The 20,496-nt window shown below is 41.3% G+C and overlaps 2 protein-coding genes and 1 long non-coding RNA gene across 12 annotated transcripts in view; 2 read left to right on the top strand and 1 right to left on the bottom strand.

The window, feature by feature from the left end:
- The window catches only part of HERC6 (HECT and RLD domain containing E3 ubiquitin protein ligase family member 6), a 77,322-nt gene extending 75,681 nt beyond the window's left edge, over nt 1–1,641 (top strand). For all 8 annotated transcript variants that reach the window (XM_070614323.1, XM_070614327.1, XM_070614324.1 and 5 more), the window contains one exon: nt 1,140–1,641. In XM_070614323.1, coding sequence (XP_070470424.1) covers nt 1,140–1,363 — 224 coding nt within the window. In that variant the 3' untranslated portion in view covers nt 1,364–1,641. The remainder of the gene's footprint in view (nt 1–1,139) is intronic.
- Nucleotides 1–6,184, bottom strand: part of LOC103553204 (uncharacterized) — a 35,868-nt gene extending 29,684 nt beyond the window's left edge. Inside the window, exon 1 of one of the 3 annotated variants that reach the window (XR_011538615.1) lies at nt 5,799–6,184. This is a non-coding gene — a long non-coding RNA (uncharacterized lncRNA). The remainder of the gene's footprint in view (nt 1–5,798) is intronic. The other 2 variants (XR_011538617.1, XR_011538616.1) reach the window with 2 other exon arrangements.
- Nucleotides 5,888–20,496, top strand: part of HERC5 (HECT and RLD domain containing E3 ubiquitin protein ligase 5) — a 48,885-nt gene continuing 34,276 nt past the window's right edge. Inside the window, exons 1-10 of the mRNA XM_070614321.1 lie at nt 5,888–6,637; nt 8,905–9,025; nt 9,718–9,794; nt 12,139–12,360; nt 13,541–13,632; nt 13,895–14,025; nt 15,983–16,128; nt 17,463–17,539; nt 18,246–18,349; nt 19,694–19,753. Coding sequence (XP_070470422.1) covers nt 6,313–6,637; nt 8,905–9,025; nt 9,718–9,794; nt 12,139–12,360; nt 13,541–13,632; nt 13,895–14,025; nt 15,983–16,128; nt 17,463–17,539; nt 18,246–18,349; nt 19,694–19,753 — 1,355 coding nt within the window. The 5' untranslated portion in view covers nt 5,888–6,312. The remainder of the gene's footprint in view (nt 6,638–8,904; nt 9,026–9,717; nt 9,795–12,138; nt 12,361–13,540; nt 13,633–13,894; nt 14,026–15,982; nt 16,129–17,462; nt 17,540–18,245; nt 18,350–19,693; nt 19,754–20,496) is intronic.

Below are 20,496 nucleotides of genomic sequence, written 5' to 3'. Positions count from 1 at the left end.
GTTCACTCTTGTTGGCTCCTAATCAAGCCTTTTCTCGCACATTCCTATCTTGATTTAATTATCTAAGTCCGATGGAATTAGGACAACATAAACTGTCTCTAATACTATTTTAGAAATCATATCAATAGCAATGACCACTGCTGGTAATAATAATAACACCATTTATTGTGTACTTATTCCCTGCCAGGCATTGTACTGATCACTTTATGTCTGCTGCCTCCGTTTATCCTCATAGCAACCTTGTGAAGTAGGTACTTTTATTTTTCCCCATTTTGGATATGGGGAAAAAGAGGCAGGAGGCATTTAGTAGCTTGCCTGTGTTCAGACAGCTGGTGAGTGTCAGAACGAGAATTTGAACCCGGCAGGCTGATCCGAAGCCCAGGCTCTGGGCCACTAAGCTATGTGGCCTTGTGGTGTGAGAACTTCTCTTGGTGGAAACCCTGAGGTTTCCCTAGGACAGATTTACTGACTTATTATCTTACCTTTTCATCCCAGTTTTCAGTTCCTCCTGACATACACATCTTTTTTCTTGCTATTTGTTGTTGCTCCTGAGGATGCTGGAGGACAATTCCAACTTTTCCACAAACGCAACCTACTTCTCCACAAGCCCAAACTACCTTTCTAATCTTTTCTCTTAACGGGAAACTTTTGCTTCAGCCCAGTGGTTCTACTGTCTGTACATTCAGTGAGTGCACTGACATCTGCCTACCTCTGGCTTTTTCTTGGCTTTTTCCCCCAGCCTTGAAAGCTCACCCATCTCCTCTCCTTGAGAAGTCACAAGGCAGACGTGACGTGTGAAGTCTCCCTGCTACCCCAGCCTGGCGCCTCTCTCCCGACCTGAGTCTCGGGGCTTCATTAGGCTCGTCACCTCAGACTTGCAGCTGAGCCACATTAAACTTCACTGTATCTTGCTACTGTCGTTTCATGTATGTAATTTCTCCCCAGCTAGACCATGAACTCATTGAGGACAAAGACCAAATGTCATGATTTTTCTATGCTCCGCAGGGTCCTGTGCAGTTCTCTGTGCTCAAGGGCACTCTCAATAGATATTAATTGAATGAAGTGACTAATGGCTTCCTTTTTATTTTAAGTTTTGCTCTGTCTATGAAATATCTTAACCAAAGTTTATTTCTGTCTAGTTTTTCTTACAGGAAATGATAGGTTGCCTATAAGAGGCCTACAGGAAGTGGGAATCCTATTTCGCTGTCCTGAAACCTTCAGTGAAAGAGATCACCCAAGATCATTAACCTGTCATAACATTCTGGACCTCCCTGAATATTCTACAATGAGAAGAATGAAGGAAGCACTTCAAGTAGCCATCAACAGCAACAGAGGATTTGTCTCACCCGTGGTCACACAGTGATGGTCACCTGTGAGAGTCTGCTTGAGGCCTCAGCTTCTCAGGTCCTCCCACCCTTGGATTCCTCTGATTTTTTCTAGGTCTAATAGTACAAAGGGTTGATGGATTTTAGTTAGAATTAGTGGACAAATGTTGGGATAAACAATAAAGTGATGAATCAATGATGATATTTAACGAATCAACATTTCCTGATCCCTAAACTTGCTATGAGAATGTTTGCTTTTTACTGGATTATTTCCTGAACAATAATCATTTAAAAATAAACTGAGTATTAAAAGCTACCGGATAGTTTTTTTTAAAATACTGCACATCTAATAAACACTGTCTGCAAATATGAAAGTCATCCTGAAGTTTGAAAAAGTAAAAATATAAACTCATTCAACATGTTTTTGAGACATGTAGAAGTACTTTTTATATTCTGGAATGACTCTAGAGTTTTGATTTTAGCCAACTGATGAATAATTTATTTGGAAAATTAAATGTTAAGGGATTCAGTAATTCATGGAATAATTACTTATGCAAAATACTGTGTTCCAAGAATCATTCTAAATGCAGATTATCATTATTTTGGTTAAACACTGAACCCAACCAGGAGCTCCTGTCTAATTGTAAGTGGGGAAAAGGAAGAACATGAACTATGTCTCAGCATCTTGGCTATAGAATGATTTAAAAGAGAAATATAAGTACGGAAATGGCCAAGGAACTTTGTGGACCAGTTCTATCTCATATTCAATTTCAAACTGTATGCTGTTCTCTAAACGCCTGCTGTTATCCCAAACCACATACAGAAGCCTTGTGTTGGTGGTCCTTTTGGACAAAGTCCACACTGGGGTTGATACTGAACCTCTTAATCTCAAATTCATGTGCCCAATATGCAGTAAGCCAATCACTGAGACATCCATGCTTGGAGATGGAGAAAGGTTTATTTGAATTGGCCAAAATGAGAAGGTGGGAGCATGAGTCCGCTGAAATCCACCTTAATAGGAACAGAAAACGGGGTTTTATAGAGCTAAGGGCCTTGGCTGGAGGAGCTTCGGAGAAAGAAGGGGTCACTCCCAATAAGCCCCTGGGCAATTGGACTTCCAGGCATCAGCAGCAGCTGGGGGCCAGCCATTGTGATCACACCCTCCCCAAAGGCACTCTTTCATCTGCAAATCAAGTTCACAAACCCCTGAGACCTCTGAGTCACCCCTCAAGTTAAACAAGAAAACAGCAAATTGACAAGATTCAATATGTCTGTGTTGGGAACAAGGTTGAAAGACAAGCATGTTCTTATTGAATATCTACACTAACCCTCAGGTTCCCCACTTCAGGGTGCTGATGTGGAAAGAGGGCAGGATCACCTGAGGACAGACAGAACAGAGACAGAGAATTCACCAAGGACATTAGAACGAGAGGTGGTCTGGAGCCCCCAGCGAATCCTCAGTTACCTCTGACATGTCTGGTTTCTACAACAAATGGAATGAAGGCCCAGATGTATTCTATTTGCATTTTAAGGGAAAAGGTCGCCTCTAAATCTGAGGCATCCCCTAGGCACCTGACTTGTGGGTTGTGTTTCTCAGGCCTTTCAACTCCAGCATTACTTTTTCTAATGCAAATGGGTGAACTGTACTAAACATTTAAGGGAAAGACAGTACCAATTCTTCACACACTCTTTCAGAAAACAGAGAGAGAGGGAACACTTCCCAATTAATTCTATGATGCCAGCATATTACCCTAATACCAAAACCAGACAAAGACGTTACAGAAAAAGAAAACTATAAATATCTCCAATGAACACAGACAAAAATCTTTTACAAAATTTTAACATATCAAACATATCCAACAAAATGTAAAAAGCATAATACCTTGTGACCAAGAGGGGTTTGGTCCAGAACTACATTTGAAAATCCATTATATTTCACTGTAATTGACAAAGAAAAATCATGTAATTACCTCAATAGAGGCAGGAAAAAAACCTGACAAAATTCAATAGCCACTCATGTATGATAAATACTGTTAGGAAACTAGGACCAGAAGGAACTCTCTCCACCTGATAGAGCCTACACACGGCTAACTTCATACTTAATGGTGAAAGACTGAATGCTTTCCTACCGAAACTGGGAATAAGGCAAGGATGTCTGTTATCGCTTCTATTCAATGCTGTACGAGTTCATACAATAGGGCAAAGAAAAGGAAAAAAAAAGCCGTAATGATTGGAAAAGAAAAAGTAAAACTATCTTATTTATAGACTACATGGTCATCTGTAGAAGATTCTAAGGGATCTACAAAAATATTACTAGAACTATTAAATAAATACAGAAAGGTCTTATGATTCAAGGTTAATATATGAAAATTAATTGTATTTCTATATACTCACAACAATCATAACTTGAAATTTTAAAAAGTACCATTTGTAGTATCATCCAAAAAATAAGAAACACTTAAGGATAAATTTAACAGCGCTGGTCTAGTGGTTAAGATTTGGCGCTCTCACTCCCATGGCCCAGGGTTCATTTCCCGGTCAGGGAACCACACCACCCTTCTGTGGGTTGTCACACTGTGGCAACGGCTGCGTGTTGCTGTGATGCTGAAAGCTATGCCACTGAGACTTCAAATACCAGCAGGGTCACCCATGGTGGACAGGTTTCAGTGGAGCTTCCAGACTAGATCAACTAAGAAGGAGGACCTGGCCACCCACTTCCAAAAAATTGGCCATGAAAATCCTATGAATAGCAGCAGTGCACTGCGAAAAAGACCAGGCAGCATTCCTCTGCTATATACAGGGTCGCTAAGAGTCAGAATCAATGCAACAGCGCCACCAACAAAAATGTAACAAAATACGTTTGATTGTACGCTGAAAACTAGAAAATACTGCTGAAAGAGATTAAAGAAGCTTTAAATTAATAGGGAGATATGCTCATAGACAGGAGAATCAATATTATTAGCATGTCAGTTCTTCCCAAATTGTTCTAATTTAGTGCAATCTCAAAATCCCTGCATTCTGTTTGCTAGAAATTGATAAACTGATCCTAAAGTATATACGGACATACAAAGGACCTAAAATAGCCAAAACAGCACTGAGGAAGGACAATGGGGCAGCACTTGAATGAAGTGATTTTGAGACTTAACTGGCATCCACAGTAATCAAGGCAGTGTGATACTGGAGTAAGAATGGACACACAGATCAATGGAACACAATAAAAAAATCCAGAAATAAATCCAATCACACACACCTAACAGAGTTTTGACAAAGATGCCAAGACAATTCAATGGGAGAAAGGCAGGCTGGAACAAGCGGAAATCCTTAAGGAAAACAATGAACCTCTACTCTTACCTCACGCCATAAAGAACAGCAATTCATTTGAAATGTAACAAAGATCTAAAACTATAAGACTTCTAGAAGATAACACATGAGAAAATCTTTGTAACCTTGGGTTAAGCACTGATTTTTTTTTAAGTAAGACCAAAAAAAGGCATGAACTATGCAAAAGAAAAAAATGGATAAATTGCATCAAAATTAAAAACTCTAGCTCTTCAAAAGACATTTTTAATAAAATTAAAAGGCAGGGCAAAGACTGGTAGAAAACATTTCAAAACACATCTCTAATAAAGAACTTGACACATAACATAAAGAACTCATATATAAAAAACTTTTAGATAATGAGCAATCAAATTAATAAATGGGCAAAAGATGTGAATGGACACATCACCAAAGAAAAGATAGAGATTAGCACTAATAAGCACAAGAAAAGATGCTCAACATCATTAATCATTAGGGAAATGGCAATTAAAGCCACAATAAGATACCACTATAGACCACTGCATTTGCTAAAATTAACAACACTGACAACACCAAATGTTGACAAGGATATAGAACGACTGGATCTCCCATAAACTGAAGGGAATGCAAAATGATATATCACTTTAGAAAAGTTTGGCAGTTTCTTATAATGATATTCATGTATTTACCATATGACAGCAATTCTGTTTTGAGGTATTTACCCAAAATAAATGAGAACATTTATCCGTTCAAAGACTTGTTCACAAATATTCATAGCATCTCTATTCGTTGTAGCCAAAAACTGGAAAGGGCTGAAATGCCCATCACTTGGTGAATGGATAAACAAATTGTGCTTTATACATATGACGGAATACCACTCAACAATCACAAAACAATAACGACAACAACAAAGAACTACTGATGAAACCCAAGATCACCCTCAAAAGCATTATGCCGAGTGGAAAAATGCAGACACAAAAGACTGCACAGGTTTGATTCCATTTGTAAGAAATTCCAGGAAAGGAAAACTATATTGACAGAAAGCCGATCACTGGTTGCCCGGCAAACACAGTGTAGGCGGAGAGACTGGCCGCTTAGTTCTCTTTTTCAGTTTCCCCGCGATCCTGAGGCAGAGCCTGCAACAGAGAATCCTTAGCAAACTTGAACTTTACTTACCGCAACAGTTCCTGGAAATTCTGCAAGTCCGCCTGTGTCAGGGCTCCTCCTAGTGGAATTGCTGTGTTTCTTTGAAAGCCACTTGGTCCGGGAGTTCAGGTGGCCACTGCCCGCCTGGGGACATCTTCTCCGCCCTGCCCACCCACCTCGTCACCTGCCAGCGCCCTTGTTTACTCTGGCCGCCTCCCAAGCCATTTCTTGAATCGTTCCAATTTCTCTTTCCTTCTCCACTTCGATTCTGCCCCTTTAAAAAAAAAAAATCAGTTTCGTTTCTCATTTAAACTGCCGGCTCCGCCCCCAAACAGCGCACTCGGAGCCGACGGCGGAGCGGGGACGCAGCAGGGCAGGCTGCGGTCCTCGACGCCGCGGTGCGCTCCGCGAGCTCCGGGTGCAGCGGGCGCGCTTCGGCCTCGGCCGTTTCCCGCTCTCTTCTTGCCTCGAGGCCGGCTGGAGCTCCTTCTCCTCCGAAGGTCCTGAGAGCAGAGGCGCGGCGGTGGAACCCGGGAAAGCGGCGATGGAGCGGGGGTCACGGAGGAGGTCGCGGGGCGGCGCGCGCTCGGCGCTCAGGCCGGCCGCCGCGTCCCGGCCCGCCGCATCCCGGCCCCCAGCGTCTCGGCCCCCCGCGTCTCGGCCCCCCGCGTCCCGCTCCGCGGAGCCGCCGGGCGCGCAGCTCTGGCTGTTCCCCAGCGCCGCGGGCCTGCGCAGCGCGCTGCCCCAGAGGACCGAGGCGACGCGCCAGATGTGCTGCACGCGCGGGCGCCTGGCGGTGCTGGAGCGCGGCGGGGCCGGCGTCGCTGTCCACCAGCTGCCGGCGGGGAGCGACGGCGCCAGGAAGCCCAGTGAGTGGGGCCGGGCAGCGCCCGCTCCGTCCTTTCGCCTGGGCTGGGGATGTGAGGATGGGGGCTGGAGCTGGGGCCCGCACGGACGCTTCTGTCCAGAGGGGCCGGAGCTGTGGGTGTGCAGTCCTCCTCTAAACGGGAAGGAAGGCTCAGAGGGGACCCGAGGCCGCAGCAGTCCCCGGTGGCCGCAGAAACGCGCCGGGCGGCGATGGTTTTCGCGTTTGGCGCGTGCGGCATCCCTGAGCTCTCCTTTATCCCGGCTGCTGGTTGGCGCGGAGTTGGCGGGACGGCAGCGAGAAATCCATCGTCGGCTCCTCCGGTTGCCGCGCGGAGGGAGGCGGTGTCCAGGCAGCATCTTCATCTTAGCCAGTCTGCCTTTATCGTTGGTTTCTGTTCCCCGTCTGGTTTTTCACTTACTCCTTGTCAGAACATACCTGCTCCGATTTTGTGAACCTTTGGAGAATAGAGTTATCTTGTTCTCAGTGATAATATCTTACATTTGCAAGCAGTTTAAACAAACAGTTGCGCTTCTCCAAGGAGGTCATCTCCGTAGAGATTAGGTCAGGCACGGTGGCTCGGAACTTTTAGGTGGGGGAAAGCAAATGGCCACATTTTTAATCTTAAAAATTTTGCCCATCGGTTGAGTGAAGGAAATGATATTTTCCTAAAGTTGTTCGTTTTGCTTTTAACTTGAACGAAGTCGAGCATCTTTTCTTTTTTCGGTTGGTCATTTGGATTCCTTTGAGGTGAACTACCTGTTCATATCTTTGCCCGGCTTTTAAAGAATTGAATTATTAGTCTTTTTCTTATTTATTTGGAAGAGTTATTTGAATATTGAGTAAGAATAGCCCTTTGTCGGTCATATACGTTGTAATGTTTTTCCCAACGTGCCTTTAGTTGATGTTATTTTATAATCGGCTTCCGTTATCAATCTTTTCTTTTAAGGAGGTTTGTGGATTTTGTGTTGTTAGAAGGCTGTCCACACTCCAAGTTTTTTTTTTTAATGTACTCATCTTTATAGTCGTTTTAAACTTTTATTTTTCAAGCGAATGCTTTTTTTTTTGAGGAAGATTAGCCCTGAGCTAACATCCGCCACCAATCCTCCTCTTTTTGCTGAAGAAGACTGGCCCTGAACTAACTTCTGTGCCCATCTTCCTCCACTTTATATGTGGGACGCCTGCCACAGCATGGCCTGGCCAGCGGTGCCATGTCTGCGCCCAGGATCCGAACCGGTGAAACCCTGGGTCGTCAAAGCGGAGCGCGCGAACTTAACCACCGGCCATTTAAAGCTAAAATTTTTGATACCCTTGGAAATTATTTTGACCTAAGGAGTGGGGTAGGGGATCTGGATTTATTTGTTTCTCCAGGTGGTTAGCCCCATGTCCCAATACCTTTTTTGAATAACTCTTCTTCTTTTCAACTGATTTGAAATGCTGAGTCTGTAAAAAACATTAGTCTGTTGGGCCATTTCTTCTTTATTACCCAACTGTTTTGGTTCTCCTAGCGTTTGTAGTATGAAGTGGCTTTTGCTTTGAGATTTTTACATGAATGGATGCTATTTCATTATAACTGAAAAGTGAAAGTCCCAAATCTAACCTACTTTAATTTTTGTGAACAAATTAAATGAGATAAAAGTAAATGGTAAGTAGTGGACGAATTTAAATATGTTAACTTTTGGAAGGGGCTAAATATGCACTAATGCCAGTAAAAACTATTTTAACAGCATCTTCTTTAAAGTGATCCTCCAAACACAACTCTTCGTTTTAAGAATATAGGCCTTGGCTCCTGTAAGGAGCAGTCAGAAGGGGCTTGTTACTGTTATTTGTTCTGTTTTTGGAAAGAGTATATTTCAGAATACACAATGTATTTGCTCCTAAAATGAGCTTTGTTGCCCAAAAATTAAGTTATATTTTCTTACTGACTTTTTAATTTCGATTACTTCAAATTTAGTTTCTCTGTCTCAACTCAGTAAACATGAATCTAAAAGCAAATATTTAACTGGCTATTTTAAAAGTATATTCAGTATAAAACAAAGTATGAATCAATGGTTTCCCAAATTAAAAAAAAATCCATTGTCAAGACAATAGTCATTGCTAATTTGTCTGCTTTCCGGACTTGAATTTTCTTTAAAGAAAAGTTCATGTTAAGTCAAAAGTTGTCTAGTTGAAATTTTCCTCCAGTTGTTTGAAGTGTATTGTATGAAATCAGTAATAATAGTGTGCAATCATCAGAGTGACGATAGCTGTCTGGTTGGATTTGCTCTGCAGAGTGCATTAAGTTAGGAAGAAAAATGAAGATCCATTCCATGGACCAAGGAGCAGAGCACTTGCTGGTTTTATCCTCAGATGGAAAACCATTTGAGTACAACTATAGCATAGAACATGCCAGGTAGGGAACTTTTTTCTTCTGTTAAAAATTATTTAAATTTTACTCAGAAGGCAATCATAATTTTTGTAGGAAAATGTAACATTATATGATTTTTGTCCTCTGCTTTATTTAGTGGCATCTTAAATAAACCATGGATTCTGAACTGACCAGTGAAATCCGTCAGTAAACTACAAAGCAGTTTATGTCTCCTAGGGCACGTGTCATGTGTTGCTTGGACATTTAAGGGAAATGCTTAGTTAGTCTGCCTAGCCCCAAGTTGGATTTTCACATTCATTAACTCATTGATCCTCATAATAATCCTACAAGTTAAATTTCCAGAAATAAAAGTTTTCAACCTAGAGAAAAAAATAATGTATTATCTTGGAATGATTTGTGAGACTTTTTCCTAGTAGGTCATGTGAATTACAACTTATTTTCATCTTGTATTATTCCTGCATCATAAAATTATTGTTTGCAAAAGCGTCTTAGAATCGTCTTATCACAATTATATAATGCACATTATTTTCCTTTTAAACCTAAAAGGAAAACCTAAATATATAGTATTTTTTATAATTTTAGATGTAGTGAATGTGAAGCAGTAAATTAAAATTTTTTTCTTGTGCTTCGGTCCTTATTAAGTACAGTTAATAATTCTAACATCGATGTAGTGACTTTCATTATGGTGATCAACATAAAATATTTTTTTTCATCAGGTTTCAATGCGTTTTACAAGAAAAAAATATAATTCAGATCACATGTGGAGATTATCATTCTCTTGCACTTTCAAAAGGTACCTCTCTGGAATATTAATTGTTTTTTAGAGGGAGTAAATGTGTTTATCTGTAGAATGTGTGCTTCACTTTGTAACAGGACACAAATACGGTTTTGAATTTGATATGGCTCGGAACGCTGTAAGGTACAAAATGAGAGAGAATCCTGGGCCTGTAGGTCCAGCCAGGTTTCCATCATTACTGTTCCTACATTTTGTTCTGTCAGCTGACAAAACTGAAACCGTTTAGTAATGAGCTTGATGTCCTTTATACAAGAGAAAACAGTCCGTGGAGCGGGGAGTGGGTGCCTCACGAGCAGTGGAGCGCTCTTCCCACGGGTTTGGGCAGGAGTAGGTTCTCTAGAGCTTTAGAAGCGCAACCCGCAGACAGGGCATGGTTGGCTGGGGCGCATGGCTGATCTTCTATAGAAAGATCAAGGAACAAGGAAGTAAGTATAGAGCAAGTACACAAAGGAAGGAAGTATAGAGCCCGGAACTGTCCTGATGTCTGGGCATCAACGGCTGACTGGATGTACCTACTGCATTTCTGGTCCAGCAGAGCATTTATAGGGACTCGAAAGTTCCGTTTGCTGACATGGCACTCCGGGCAGCAGCGGCTCCGTTTTGGGCCTGGAAATTTATTTCAACAGTTCCATGTTTTTATTTTTTACATATGAAACATGAAAACATTCTGAATAATTAAAATCATTCTTTCTCGAATCAGGACCAGGCGTGGGCAACCTTTTTCCAGAACCACCTTCCCTTTTCCTAGGGCTCTTCCACCTCCCATGGCAGGAGCTCAGGGTCTGCTTTTGTGGCCAGTTTGCAGGTCTCTGATGTGTTTTAACATTTTGAATTAGGGGATTCTCTCCAGCCCTTTATTATTTACTATTTCTTATCAGACACCATATTGGTGGTAAATGAAGCAGTGAATATGGATTATTTCCTGAAGAAATTTGACCATGGGAGGAATAATTAAGATAGGAGGGTGATAGAGGGAAATTCAGGGTCAAGGAAATTTTTTTTTTTAATATATAGGAGAGACATAAACATAAATTGAATGGAAACTGGGATTCAGGGGAAATAAATAATCAACTCTTTGACCTGTACTGAAGGCTCTGTTGAGGTTTGAGAGTATGAACTAGTATTGAAAAAAAATTGGCCTGGTCATTTGACTTCATCCATTCATGAACAGATATTTCCTATTGAGTATCTACGAGGTTTAGGTTATAAAGATGAAACAGACACACTGTGTCTTCATGAAGCCCTAGGGTCTAGTGATGTGGAGAAGGGGATGGGCAGGGTTTATTACTGGTAAATCATGATCTGGGAAGGATGAAAGTTGGGGAAGCAAGAAAGGAAGTGATGATGCTCATCATTATATTCCTGGTGGCTGGTAGGCACATGATAATTATGTTTGAAGGAAAGGCTCTGCCTCCCACCAGATCCTGCACAGTATCTTGCAAAGAGATGCTCGGTAAGCGTTAATTCTCTGATATATTTTTCCAGACTCCATTAGATATTGTCAACTCCATTAGATAATATCTAAGAACTTTTCTTGCAAACTCTGCTCCATATATTCAATTAATGGAAGAAGATGCTGACTTTCAAGATACTGTGCTGCAATTTCAAATGTGCTTTTCAGTTGTTTATTTAGGATCTTCAGGCACATGTGGGGGGTGGGAGGAGGCAGCAGTAGTTTTAGCTTTTATTTTCCTAGATGTAGAATGTTTCTGTTTTTCATGGGCTCCTCCTGTGGGTTTTTAAAAATAAGAATTTGTTGAATTTGATTATAATATGTTCAAATAGCTTCATTCTACCTGTCTTTGTTTGGGCTGCTAGGAAAAAAACCCACAGACTGGGTGGCTTAAACAGCAGAAATTTCTTTCACACAGTTCTGCCGGCTGAAAGTCCAGCTCAGGGTGCTGGCAGATTTAGTGTCTGGTGAGGGCCCGTCCTCTTACATGGTGGAGAGGGCAAGAGAGCTCTCTGGGGTCTCTTATAAGAGCGCTAGTTGAATTCATGAGGGCTTCACCCTCATGATCTTACTTAATTCTAATCACCTCCCAAAGGCCCCACCTCCTAATGCATCACACTAAGGGTTAGGATTTCAACATATGAATCTGGGGGGGTAGGGCGACACAAACATTCAATCCATAACATTACCCTTTGAGGTAGGAGATAAGGAAGTATAATAAAAGAGATTCTTCTGTGTTTTTCTGACTCGGTCTATGGAATAGAGTCCTGTCAGTTTGAATGGGAGAGATTGTGATATTATACTATGGCTAGCATATGCAATGCCCTTAGGGTAATGTCTGCTGCTTGTTAAACTTAATAAGAGAGCATTCTCTTTGGTTATGTCAAGGTGGTGAGCTTTTTGCCTGGGGACAGAACACATACGGCCAGCTCGGAGTTGGAAGAACATTTGCATCAACCCCCACCCCGCAGATTGTGGAGCACCTCTCAGGAGTCCCCTTGGTTCAGATTTCTGCCGGAGAAGCCCACAGCATGGCCTTATCCATGTCCAGAAACGTTTACTCGTGGGGAAGAAATGATTGCGGACAGCTAGGCCTGGGCCACACCAACAGTATGGAAACATATTTTCAAATTGATATTATCAACAAATATATTTGTTAGATATGAGGTGAATTTAACACAGACCTCCCTGTGAAAAGAGGTTCAGATCCTTGCTTTGCTTTGCACTGTTCTTCCTGGTTCTGTCTGTCTTCAGGGCGGAATCAGTATGAGAGACGTGCAGAGTGTGGAAGAGGGTGCTGTAAATGAGACACGTGGCAGGGCTGAGTGGGAAAAGGGAAAACCGCGTTAGACTGCCGCTGTTCGAGTTAACTAACTGCAGGGCCTTACTGAGTCACTTAACTTTTCTCTAGGCTTTATTTTCTTTTTCTGTGAAGTGATGAATTTGGATGAAATGATCTCCAAGGTGCCAGTGCACTTAAATGTTTATTAATATAATTATACATATTATGATGAAAGGAAACTGAAATTCTGTTTCAAAACACACATATCCTAATCTTACTCTATAAGGTATTAATTACATCTGTACATACACACACATGAACAAACATGTAATTCCCATTATTGCGCTACGTCCACAAAGCAGATGGCAAGATTTCTCACGATCCCAGACACCTTATTAGAGTCTTCAGGGGTGGCAGACTCCGCTGCTTTGCCTGCTGTGGTGATACACACATTACCCCTGGACTCCTGGTCAAACGCTGCGTTTCTCCCCAACATGGTCCAGTGCTGACTACTCAGGAGGACCCATAAGTCAGTGTTAGAAAAATATTTAAAGGCAGGAAAGGAGTAAAGGACACTTAACCTATTTTTGCTGAATCTCCAAGTGCTTTGACAAGAAAATAATCGTGAAGGAGGAAGGAGGTAGGAGAAGGAGTGAGGCAGGGATACTGTAGTAGAGAATTTAAAACAAACAATCTTTATGTTCATTAAAAGGATAATTCTAGATGGGAGTTGGAAATATCAGATAAGTCAGGTTAAAAAGAGAACGGGCTCTGGGAAGCGGCCTGACGCTCTCTCAGGAGGGTGCCCCCAAGTGTGGCCCTTTGACCCCTGCCTCACCGCCCCTTTTAGGCCTACATAGAAAATGTCCAGCCTTTCTTGTCAGCACGAGTTGGGACTGTTATTGCTGGGCTGAGAGAAGGAGTCCAGGTTTTGACCAGCGGCACGGACTTCGGTGTAAAGCCCAGCGGCTCCTTTTGGTCGCTTCAGCTGCTCTTTCCCTTGCACAGATAAAGATTCTCCTTCCCTTATTGAAGCACTGGACAATCAGGAAGTTGAATTTCTCGCTTGTGGTGGCTCTCACACTGCACTGCTCACAAAGGTGGGTGTACCTTGTCTCTTCTTGACTGTAATTCTGGAAGAACTCTTTGCAGCGGGGAAAGCGCTAGAACATGGTGTGGGCAGTCATTGTTTCTGAGAGAAGAAAAGTCGTCACTTCCCGCATGCAGGACTGTCCTCCTGAGAATCTGGGGGCTTTGCTTTGATGGGGTTTTTATTAATTATTCACTGATGCCTTTGCCTCGGTGAATGTTACTTCTGTATCGTGTTTCTTTAGAATCTGACATGAAGTTCCCTTTCCTTAGGATGGGCTGGTGTTTACTTTTGGTGCTGGAAAATGTGGGCAACTCGGTCACAATTCAACACAGAATGAGTTAACACCCTGTTTGGTGACTGAGCTTGTTGGAAAGAGAGTGACCCAGATAGCATGTGGAAGGTAAGTGTCGATGAAAATTGATAAAATCAGTACAATATATCTACATAGGTAGTTTAATAAAATTGCCATCAGTTTTTGATTGGGATGAAAGTATCAAACATTTTCAAATAGATGAAAATGCTTAATTTACGTTATTAGATAATCATAATAAATCTTTATTTTAGTATAGATATTTGTTGTCCTTGACTTTTTTTAAATGAACAAATATAATTCATTTTCTGGTGCCCCTTTATTGAAATACCTTTGTAACTGTTCAAAGGCACTTTTATCTTTAAGAAAAATAAGTCAACATTTATTTGGGAAAAAATAAACACAAATCACAAAGGATTCATTGATGTAATCACTCTTTCTCATAACCCCTCAGGGGGTCAGCATACCTTGTTACCATAGTTCTCTGAGAGTGACCACAGTAAGGTATAAGACAAAGTCAGTGGTAGTTTGAGTGGAATATTCAGAGAAGTTTGATTTTCAAAGCTCTTTTTTTTTTTTTTAAACTAAAGCAGAAAAACTTGCTCAAACTCCTTGGTTTGCTTAATTATTTTCTTCGTTGAACATCAGATTCATCAGTACGTTTCTCTGTCTTGGTGGGGTTAAGGAATATTTTCAGCCAGGGACACTTATTCTTTTGGGTAATTGTTTCCTCACTAAAAATAAGCAAATTCAGACCCTATCTGAATATTTGGCTCATTTGTTTGTTTACTAAAACCTTTACTATAAAAAACTGGTTATGTGCTTTCAGTCTGTAGATATGTTCTCTTATGATCTTGGAGTAAAATTACATAAATGGATATTATTGGGTAGACCAGATTATTAGGATGGTATGATTCTCTGCGTTCCATGTCTCTCTGTTAACTGAAGAAACATCGCTGCTGTGGATTTTTCATAGCACACATTCCTCTGAGCGGCATGCGTTACAAGAGGAGTTGTCACATTAGTTAGATAGGTCTTAATGCAAACCAGGACAGTACCCCTAATAACACAGGAGAATTCCCTGGAAAGGCCCACAGAACTCACTAAAAGCTGTCATACTTGCGGTCACGTTTATTACAAGAAGAGGATACAAATTAGAACTGTTAAAGAAAGAGACACATAGGCCAGAGTCTGGGAGGGGTCCCTACAAGGAGCTTCTGGTGTCCACTCCCCTTGGAACCGTGGAAGGTGTTACCTCCTCCTGGCCCAAAACATGACAATGCCTAGAGTATTGCCAACCAGGGAAGCTCACCTCAGTCCAAAGGGGTTTCACAGTTAGGCATGGCCTACGTGAATCATGGCCCACACGGTTGAACTCAGCCTCCAGCCTCTTCCTCCCTGTACGTTGGGCTTACTCACAGCCAGAGGGGCTCTCTGTGAGCCACCTGGGTATGCTATTAGGTGTGGTCTCGGGCCCACCATGAATAACACAGCACTGCTATCACTTGGGAGATTCTAAGAGTTAAGAGGTTACCTCCCAGGACCTGAGGACAAAGTCTGGACCTCTGTTTGAGCAAGGCCAGGTTCTTTACTTACACCTCTGTGTAGTGGGAGAGACCATCCAGCAAGTGGGTCAGAAAATCAGTGTGACAGAGGTCTTTGGGACATAAAGTGGGAGCTCAGAGAGGATCACCTAATTCTGTCCTCCAGGATGGGGAGAGAAAGGACTAAGAGATGGTTTCCAAGAGGTGGTGGCTCTCAAGCCAAGGCTTGAAAAGGTAGAAGACAAGGGGAGATGCTCGTTGCTGCCAAAGGGACCTCCATTTGCCAGGGGGTTCCTCATGGCCTTGGGCAGACTTAGGGCTTGCAGAATCTTCTCAGCCACATATTAATAATTGTTTAGTTTCCAGATGGCTAATTTCATCCACTGGGAGTTGGTTAACTAGTTTCACTCACTGGGTAACGTAAGTTCAGCAGTTTACCCTGTTGGTGCATGTGCTCATCATTGCGGATAATTGAGAATTGACTCTGTGCTTTTATTTCATAGGCGGCACACACTTGCCTATGTTTCTGATTTGGGGAAGGTCTTTTCTTTTGGTTCTGGAGAAGGAGGACAACTGGGGAATGGTGCAACACATCATCAGCTGATACCACTTCCCATGAAATTGCCATCAAATGAAGAACTCAAATTTGGTAAATTCTGTAGGAGCACAGGATTTGGGATAAACACCTTTGTCAAGAAACTGATTTTTCTGTGTGTAAGGTGGCAAGAAAAGAAATGTATGACTATGAAGGGAGTTTCTTTAAACATGGGTTTCATTTTTTCACTTGTAAACAGTTTAAAATATCCAATCAAACTTTATCAAGTCAGAATAGCCATTAGTTTTCTCTTGCCCCATCAGATTAAGATTAATGTGGACTTAAAGTGACACAACATAAAATAGACTGTGGATTCAGAGGCATGTGCAGCTCTGATTCCAGTTTGCAGGAGGTTCGTTCATTCCACAGTGAAGGGTTTTCCTGCCTGGTTAAATTGACTCAACCATGTAAAACCCTCAGAATGATGAGCAGCTGACATGCTGGGCGCTGTAACTGCGCTTGACACTTAGGTGTTTATCTCACCAATCCTTAAACAGTTCTGAGAGATATGTACTCCCAGGCCCATTTTACTGGAGGGTACAGAGCCTGGGGAGCGACGGGTTAGCCGTTTCTGAGTGGTTTGGCTAGATTTGAACTGTGCCCTGCGTGACCTCAGAGCTCCTACTATGGAAGGGCCTCGGGGCACTTTGGTTACTCGCTTTTGAAAGCTTAGTGGTGACCTAAATCACCAAAATTCTCTCAGTTTTTCAGGGAAATGAACAACAGAGTTATTTCCTTAAGCAGTTTCATGTATTATATTTGACTTCTTGTAGCCACTTACATGGACTTGAAGTACTTATTTACATTGTTCACAGCCAACAGTCATTGGTTAAATCTTCAGTTGTAGAACATGGTTTTTACTAATAGAAGCCAAATTAAATCAGGGAACAGTTGACTAATGAAATATTTGTTTGACTGTTTTATATATAGTCGTGCATCACTTAACGACACGGATACGTTCTGAGAAATGCATCATTGGGCAGTTTCATTGTGTGCACATCATAGAATGTACTCACACAAACCTACATGGTACAGCCTGCTACACACCTAGGCTATATGGTACTAATCTTCTGGGACCACTGTTGTATATGTGGTCTGTCATTGACTGAAACGTCATTATGCGGCACATGACTATAAGCATTTATATTAATTATGTCTGTTAAACTGATGCCACATGTCAGCTTTGCAGATCACCTGTGTTTGCCAACTAGACTTTACCTTGAAGTAGATACATCTCTCTGCTTTATGGGTAGGAGATGTGCTGAGCCTTTGTGTATCAGAAAGATAAAAGGACTAAGTTTAAGAAAAATCTGAAATTATTTAAATCCAGTGTGTATGTTTGCACCAAATGACTTTCTAAACTGTTGCTTTTTGTGTATCCCTTCCAGAAAGCCACACCTCAGAAAAGGAGTTAATAATGATTGCCGGAGGGAATCAAAGCATTTTGCTTTGGATGGAGAAAGAGGTAAAAATAGATCTCTAGAGGTTCTGTAAGTTGGTATTTTAAGCAAAACAAAGAGTTCCAGAATCCAGGTTTAGTGAATTCCAAAATCATCAGGTTACTAGGCTGACTTTTGGGAAATAGCTAGACATTATTGATTCTTTATTGTCTAAACTACATAAATATTTACCCACAAAAATCAGCAGATTTGTCCCTGGCGAATGTTGATCAGCATGATGTCCTTAGACTCTGCTTAGCTTTTGGGAGGCCTCCTGCCAGTGGCATTTGGTCACTGTCCCAGCGAGCCAACAGGTTGACGTTCTAAAATGAGTCTGCCAGCCAGTGCTGAAAAGACCTGAGGTTCGTAGGCTCATAGGTAATCAGGCCATAACCTCCTCACGCTACTTCACCAAGACAAACCAAGTTCCTCCCACTTCCACACCCAGTGCACAAGACCGTCTGGCGTTCAGTGGAATCCAGTCATGCCTGTGTGAAGTGTTGGGCACTCAGAGAAATTTGCTTTGGATCCAAGCCCCTGTGGACAAGAAATTGGCCACCAGGCAAATGATTGATTACTCCTTGGTAGAATCTCACCTTATGATTTCCCAGAGCTATATTGGCCATATTTCAAAATCAATATTACCCTCTGTCCATAGAATGTTCCTAAAAGTTGGACACCTATTTCTGTTGTGTTTAAATTACTGTGTTTTACTTTTTTGTTTGCTTACAGAATCCTTATGTTAATCTGAGGAGGAAAATTCCTACACTGAATGAAGGGACTGTAAAGAGATGGATTGCTGATGTGGGTACTAAAAAGTGGCAAAATACAAAAAGGTACATCCCACATGTCTGACTGTCTGCTTATATAGCTCTCAAAAGTAAGGTTTCCCCAACTGGTTCTGCACAATACAGAGGTGTAAGATTTTGTGGCCCACTAGTGGTCCATTAGAACATTTGTGGTCCATTACTGGTCCATCAGAGAACTCTAGAGAAACAGAACTGATAGGGTCTGTGTCTGTGTCTGTGTGTGTCTGTGTCTGTGTGTGTGTGTGTAGAGAGAGAGAGAGGGTTATTTTAAGGAATTGGCCCATGTTTTTAAGGAATTGGCTGGCAAGCACAAAATCTGTAAGGCAGGCCAACAGGCTGGAGACCCAGGGGAGAGCTGATAATGCAGCTTGAGTTCCAAGGCAGTCTGGAGGGAGAATTCTCTCTTCCTCAGGGAATGTTAGCGTTTTTCTCTTAAGGCTTTCAACTGATTGTTTGAGCCCACCCACGTTATGGAAGGTAATCTGCTTTACTCAAAATCTACTGTCTTAAATATTCACCTCATCTAAAAAAATACCTTCACAGCAACATCTGGATTGGTGTTTGCCCATATATTTGGGTACTGTGGCCTAGCCAAGTTAACACATAAAATTAACCATCACGACTAGCATATAAACTCCATGCGGGCAGCTTTCTTTACTGCAGGACTTCTCTGGGCCTTTAATGTGTTTGTGACTCTCTGAGCAGGAAAGATAATCTTCAGTTTCCTAACCCTCTTTGACCTTTGAACCACTTGTTTGTGGACCTGCTATTCACAGCTGAACAGCCTGGGCAACCTTGATCTAAACAATAGAACTCCTACCATCTGTAAAGAGTATGCTCATTTTTACAGACAGCTCCTCATAGAGATATTTTTAGATATGGCTTTCTAATTCTCGAAAGTAATTGTACAAAATAGTTGCATCATAATTTGCAGAGCATAAACGATCAAGAGCTGCTTGTGCGATTACTTCTAAGATGGAACTGAGCATACCTTCCTTCCCATTCCCACCATTTAATTTCTGGTAATTTTTTTGTTTCCACTTCAATGACACTGAAATAAATAGGGTTTGGAAAGCTGGGTGGGTTGAGAGTGTTTTATTTGTCCAAGAAAATATTGAGCCGAGGTCAAGCCTTTTCCTCTTTCCCTGTGGCTTCTCGGAGTACATCTTTTTGTTTCCTGTATTTGCCACTCAGATTTTGAGATTTAGCAAATGGAATAAATCTTTAGATGCCCAAGGCAGTAAGCAAACAAATCGGAGACAGAGGGAGAAGTCTGCAGGACAATTCTAAGACGTTTTCTTTATCGTGTCTCACGCTATGTGGAGGCACGCTCTGTGATTTGTTTTAACCACCATCTTATTCCTCATGTAGGGAAATCAAAGAGATATTTTCATCTCCCGCTTGTCTGACTGGAAGTTTTTTAAGAGAAAGGTAATATTTATAAGATATATAATAAATTTAAAATTCTATTAACTCTTAAATAACAGTTAAATAACTATTAACAGCATGGTGACTATAGATAATAATACTGTATTGTATATTTGAAACTTGCTAAGAGAGTAGATCTTAAAAGTTCTCATCACAAGAAAAAAATTTGTAATTATGTGTAGTGTGGCTGTTAACTAGACTTACTCTGGTGATCACTTTGCAGTATATGCAAATATTGATTTATGATGTTGTACTCCTGAGACTGATATAATGTTGTATGTCAGTTTATCTCAATAAAAAAATACTGTGAAAGATTGTGAAGAAAATGATTTGAGGGTAAAATAATTAGCTATATCCTTATCTCTTTTCAAAAATTACTTTTTTTACAAAAGCAAGTATGTGCTCGCTGTAGAAAATGTCAAAAATACAGACATGCAACAGAAAGAAAATGAAAATCACCCATAATCCACCACTTAAGAGTAATCTAGCATTTATGTATAAATCTTTTTTCTAGGTAAAAGTATTCTTTTTCAAAAAGTCGGATTACGTTGTTTTACACATTGCTTTACACTTAATATATTTGTCCGTTTTCCATTTTCCTCAGTATTTTTCTATAACGTCATTTTAATGGCTGCGTGGAATTCCATGGGAAGGACCTACCTTAATTTATTTAATCATTTCCTTCTTGTAAGATAGTAAAGTTTCTTTGGATTTTTAAATATTATGAAAGAACAAGTTTGCATTTC

Source organism: Equus przewalskii, chromosome 3 (genome assembly GCF_037783145.1).
Source record: "Equus przewalskii isolate Varuska chromosome 3, EquPr2, whole genome shotgun sequence".
Taxonomy (NCBI): Eukaryota; Metazoa; Chordata; class Mammalia; order Perissodactyla; family Equidae; genus Equus; species Equus przewalskii.
Note: the sequence above shows the minus strand (reverse complement) of the source record. Positions and strands in the feature narration are given on the sequence as shown.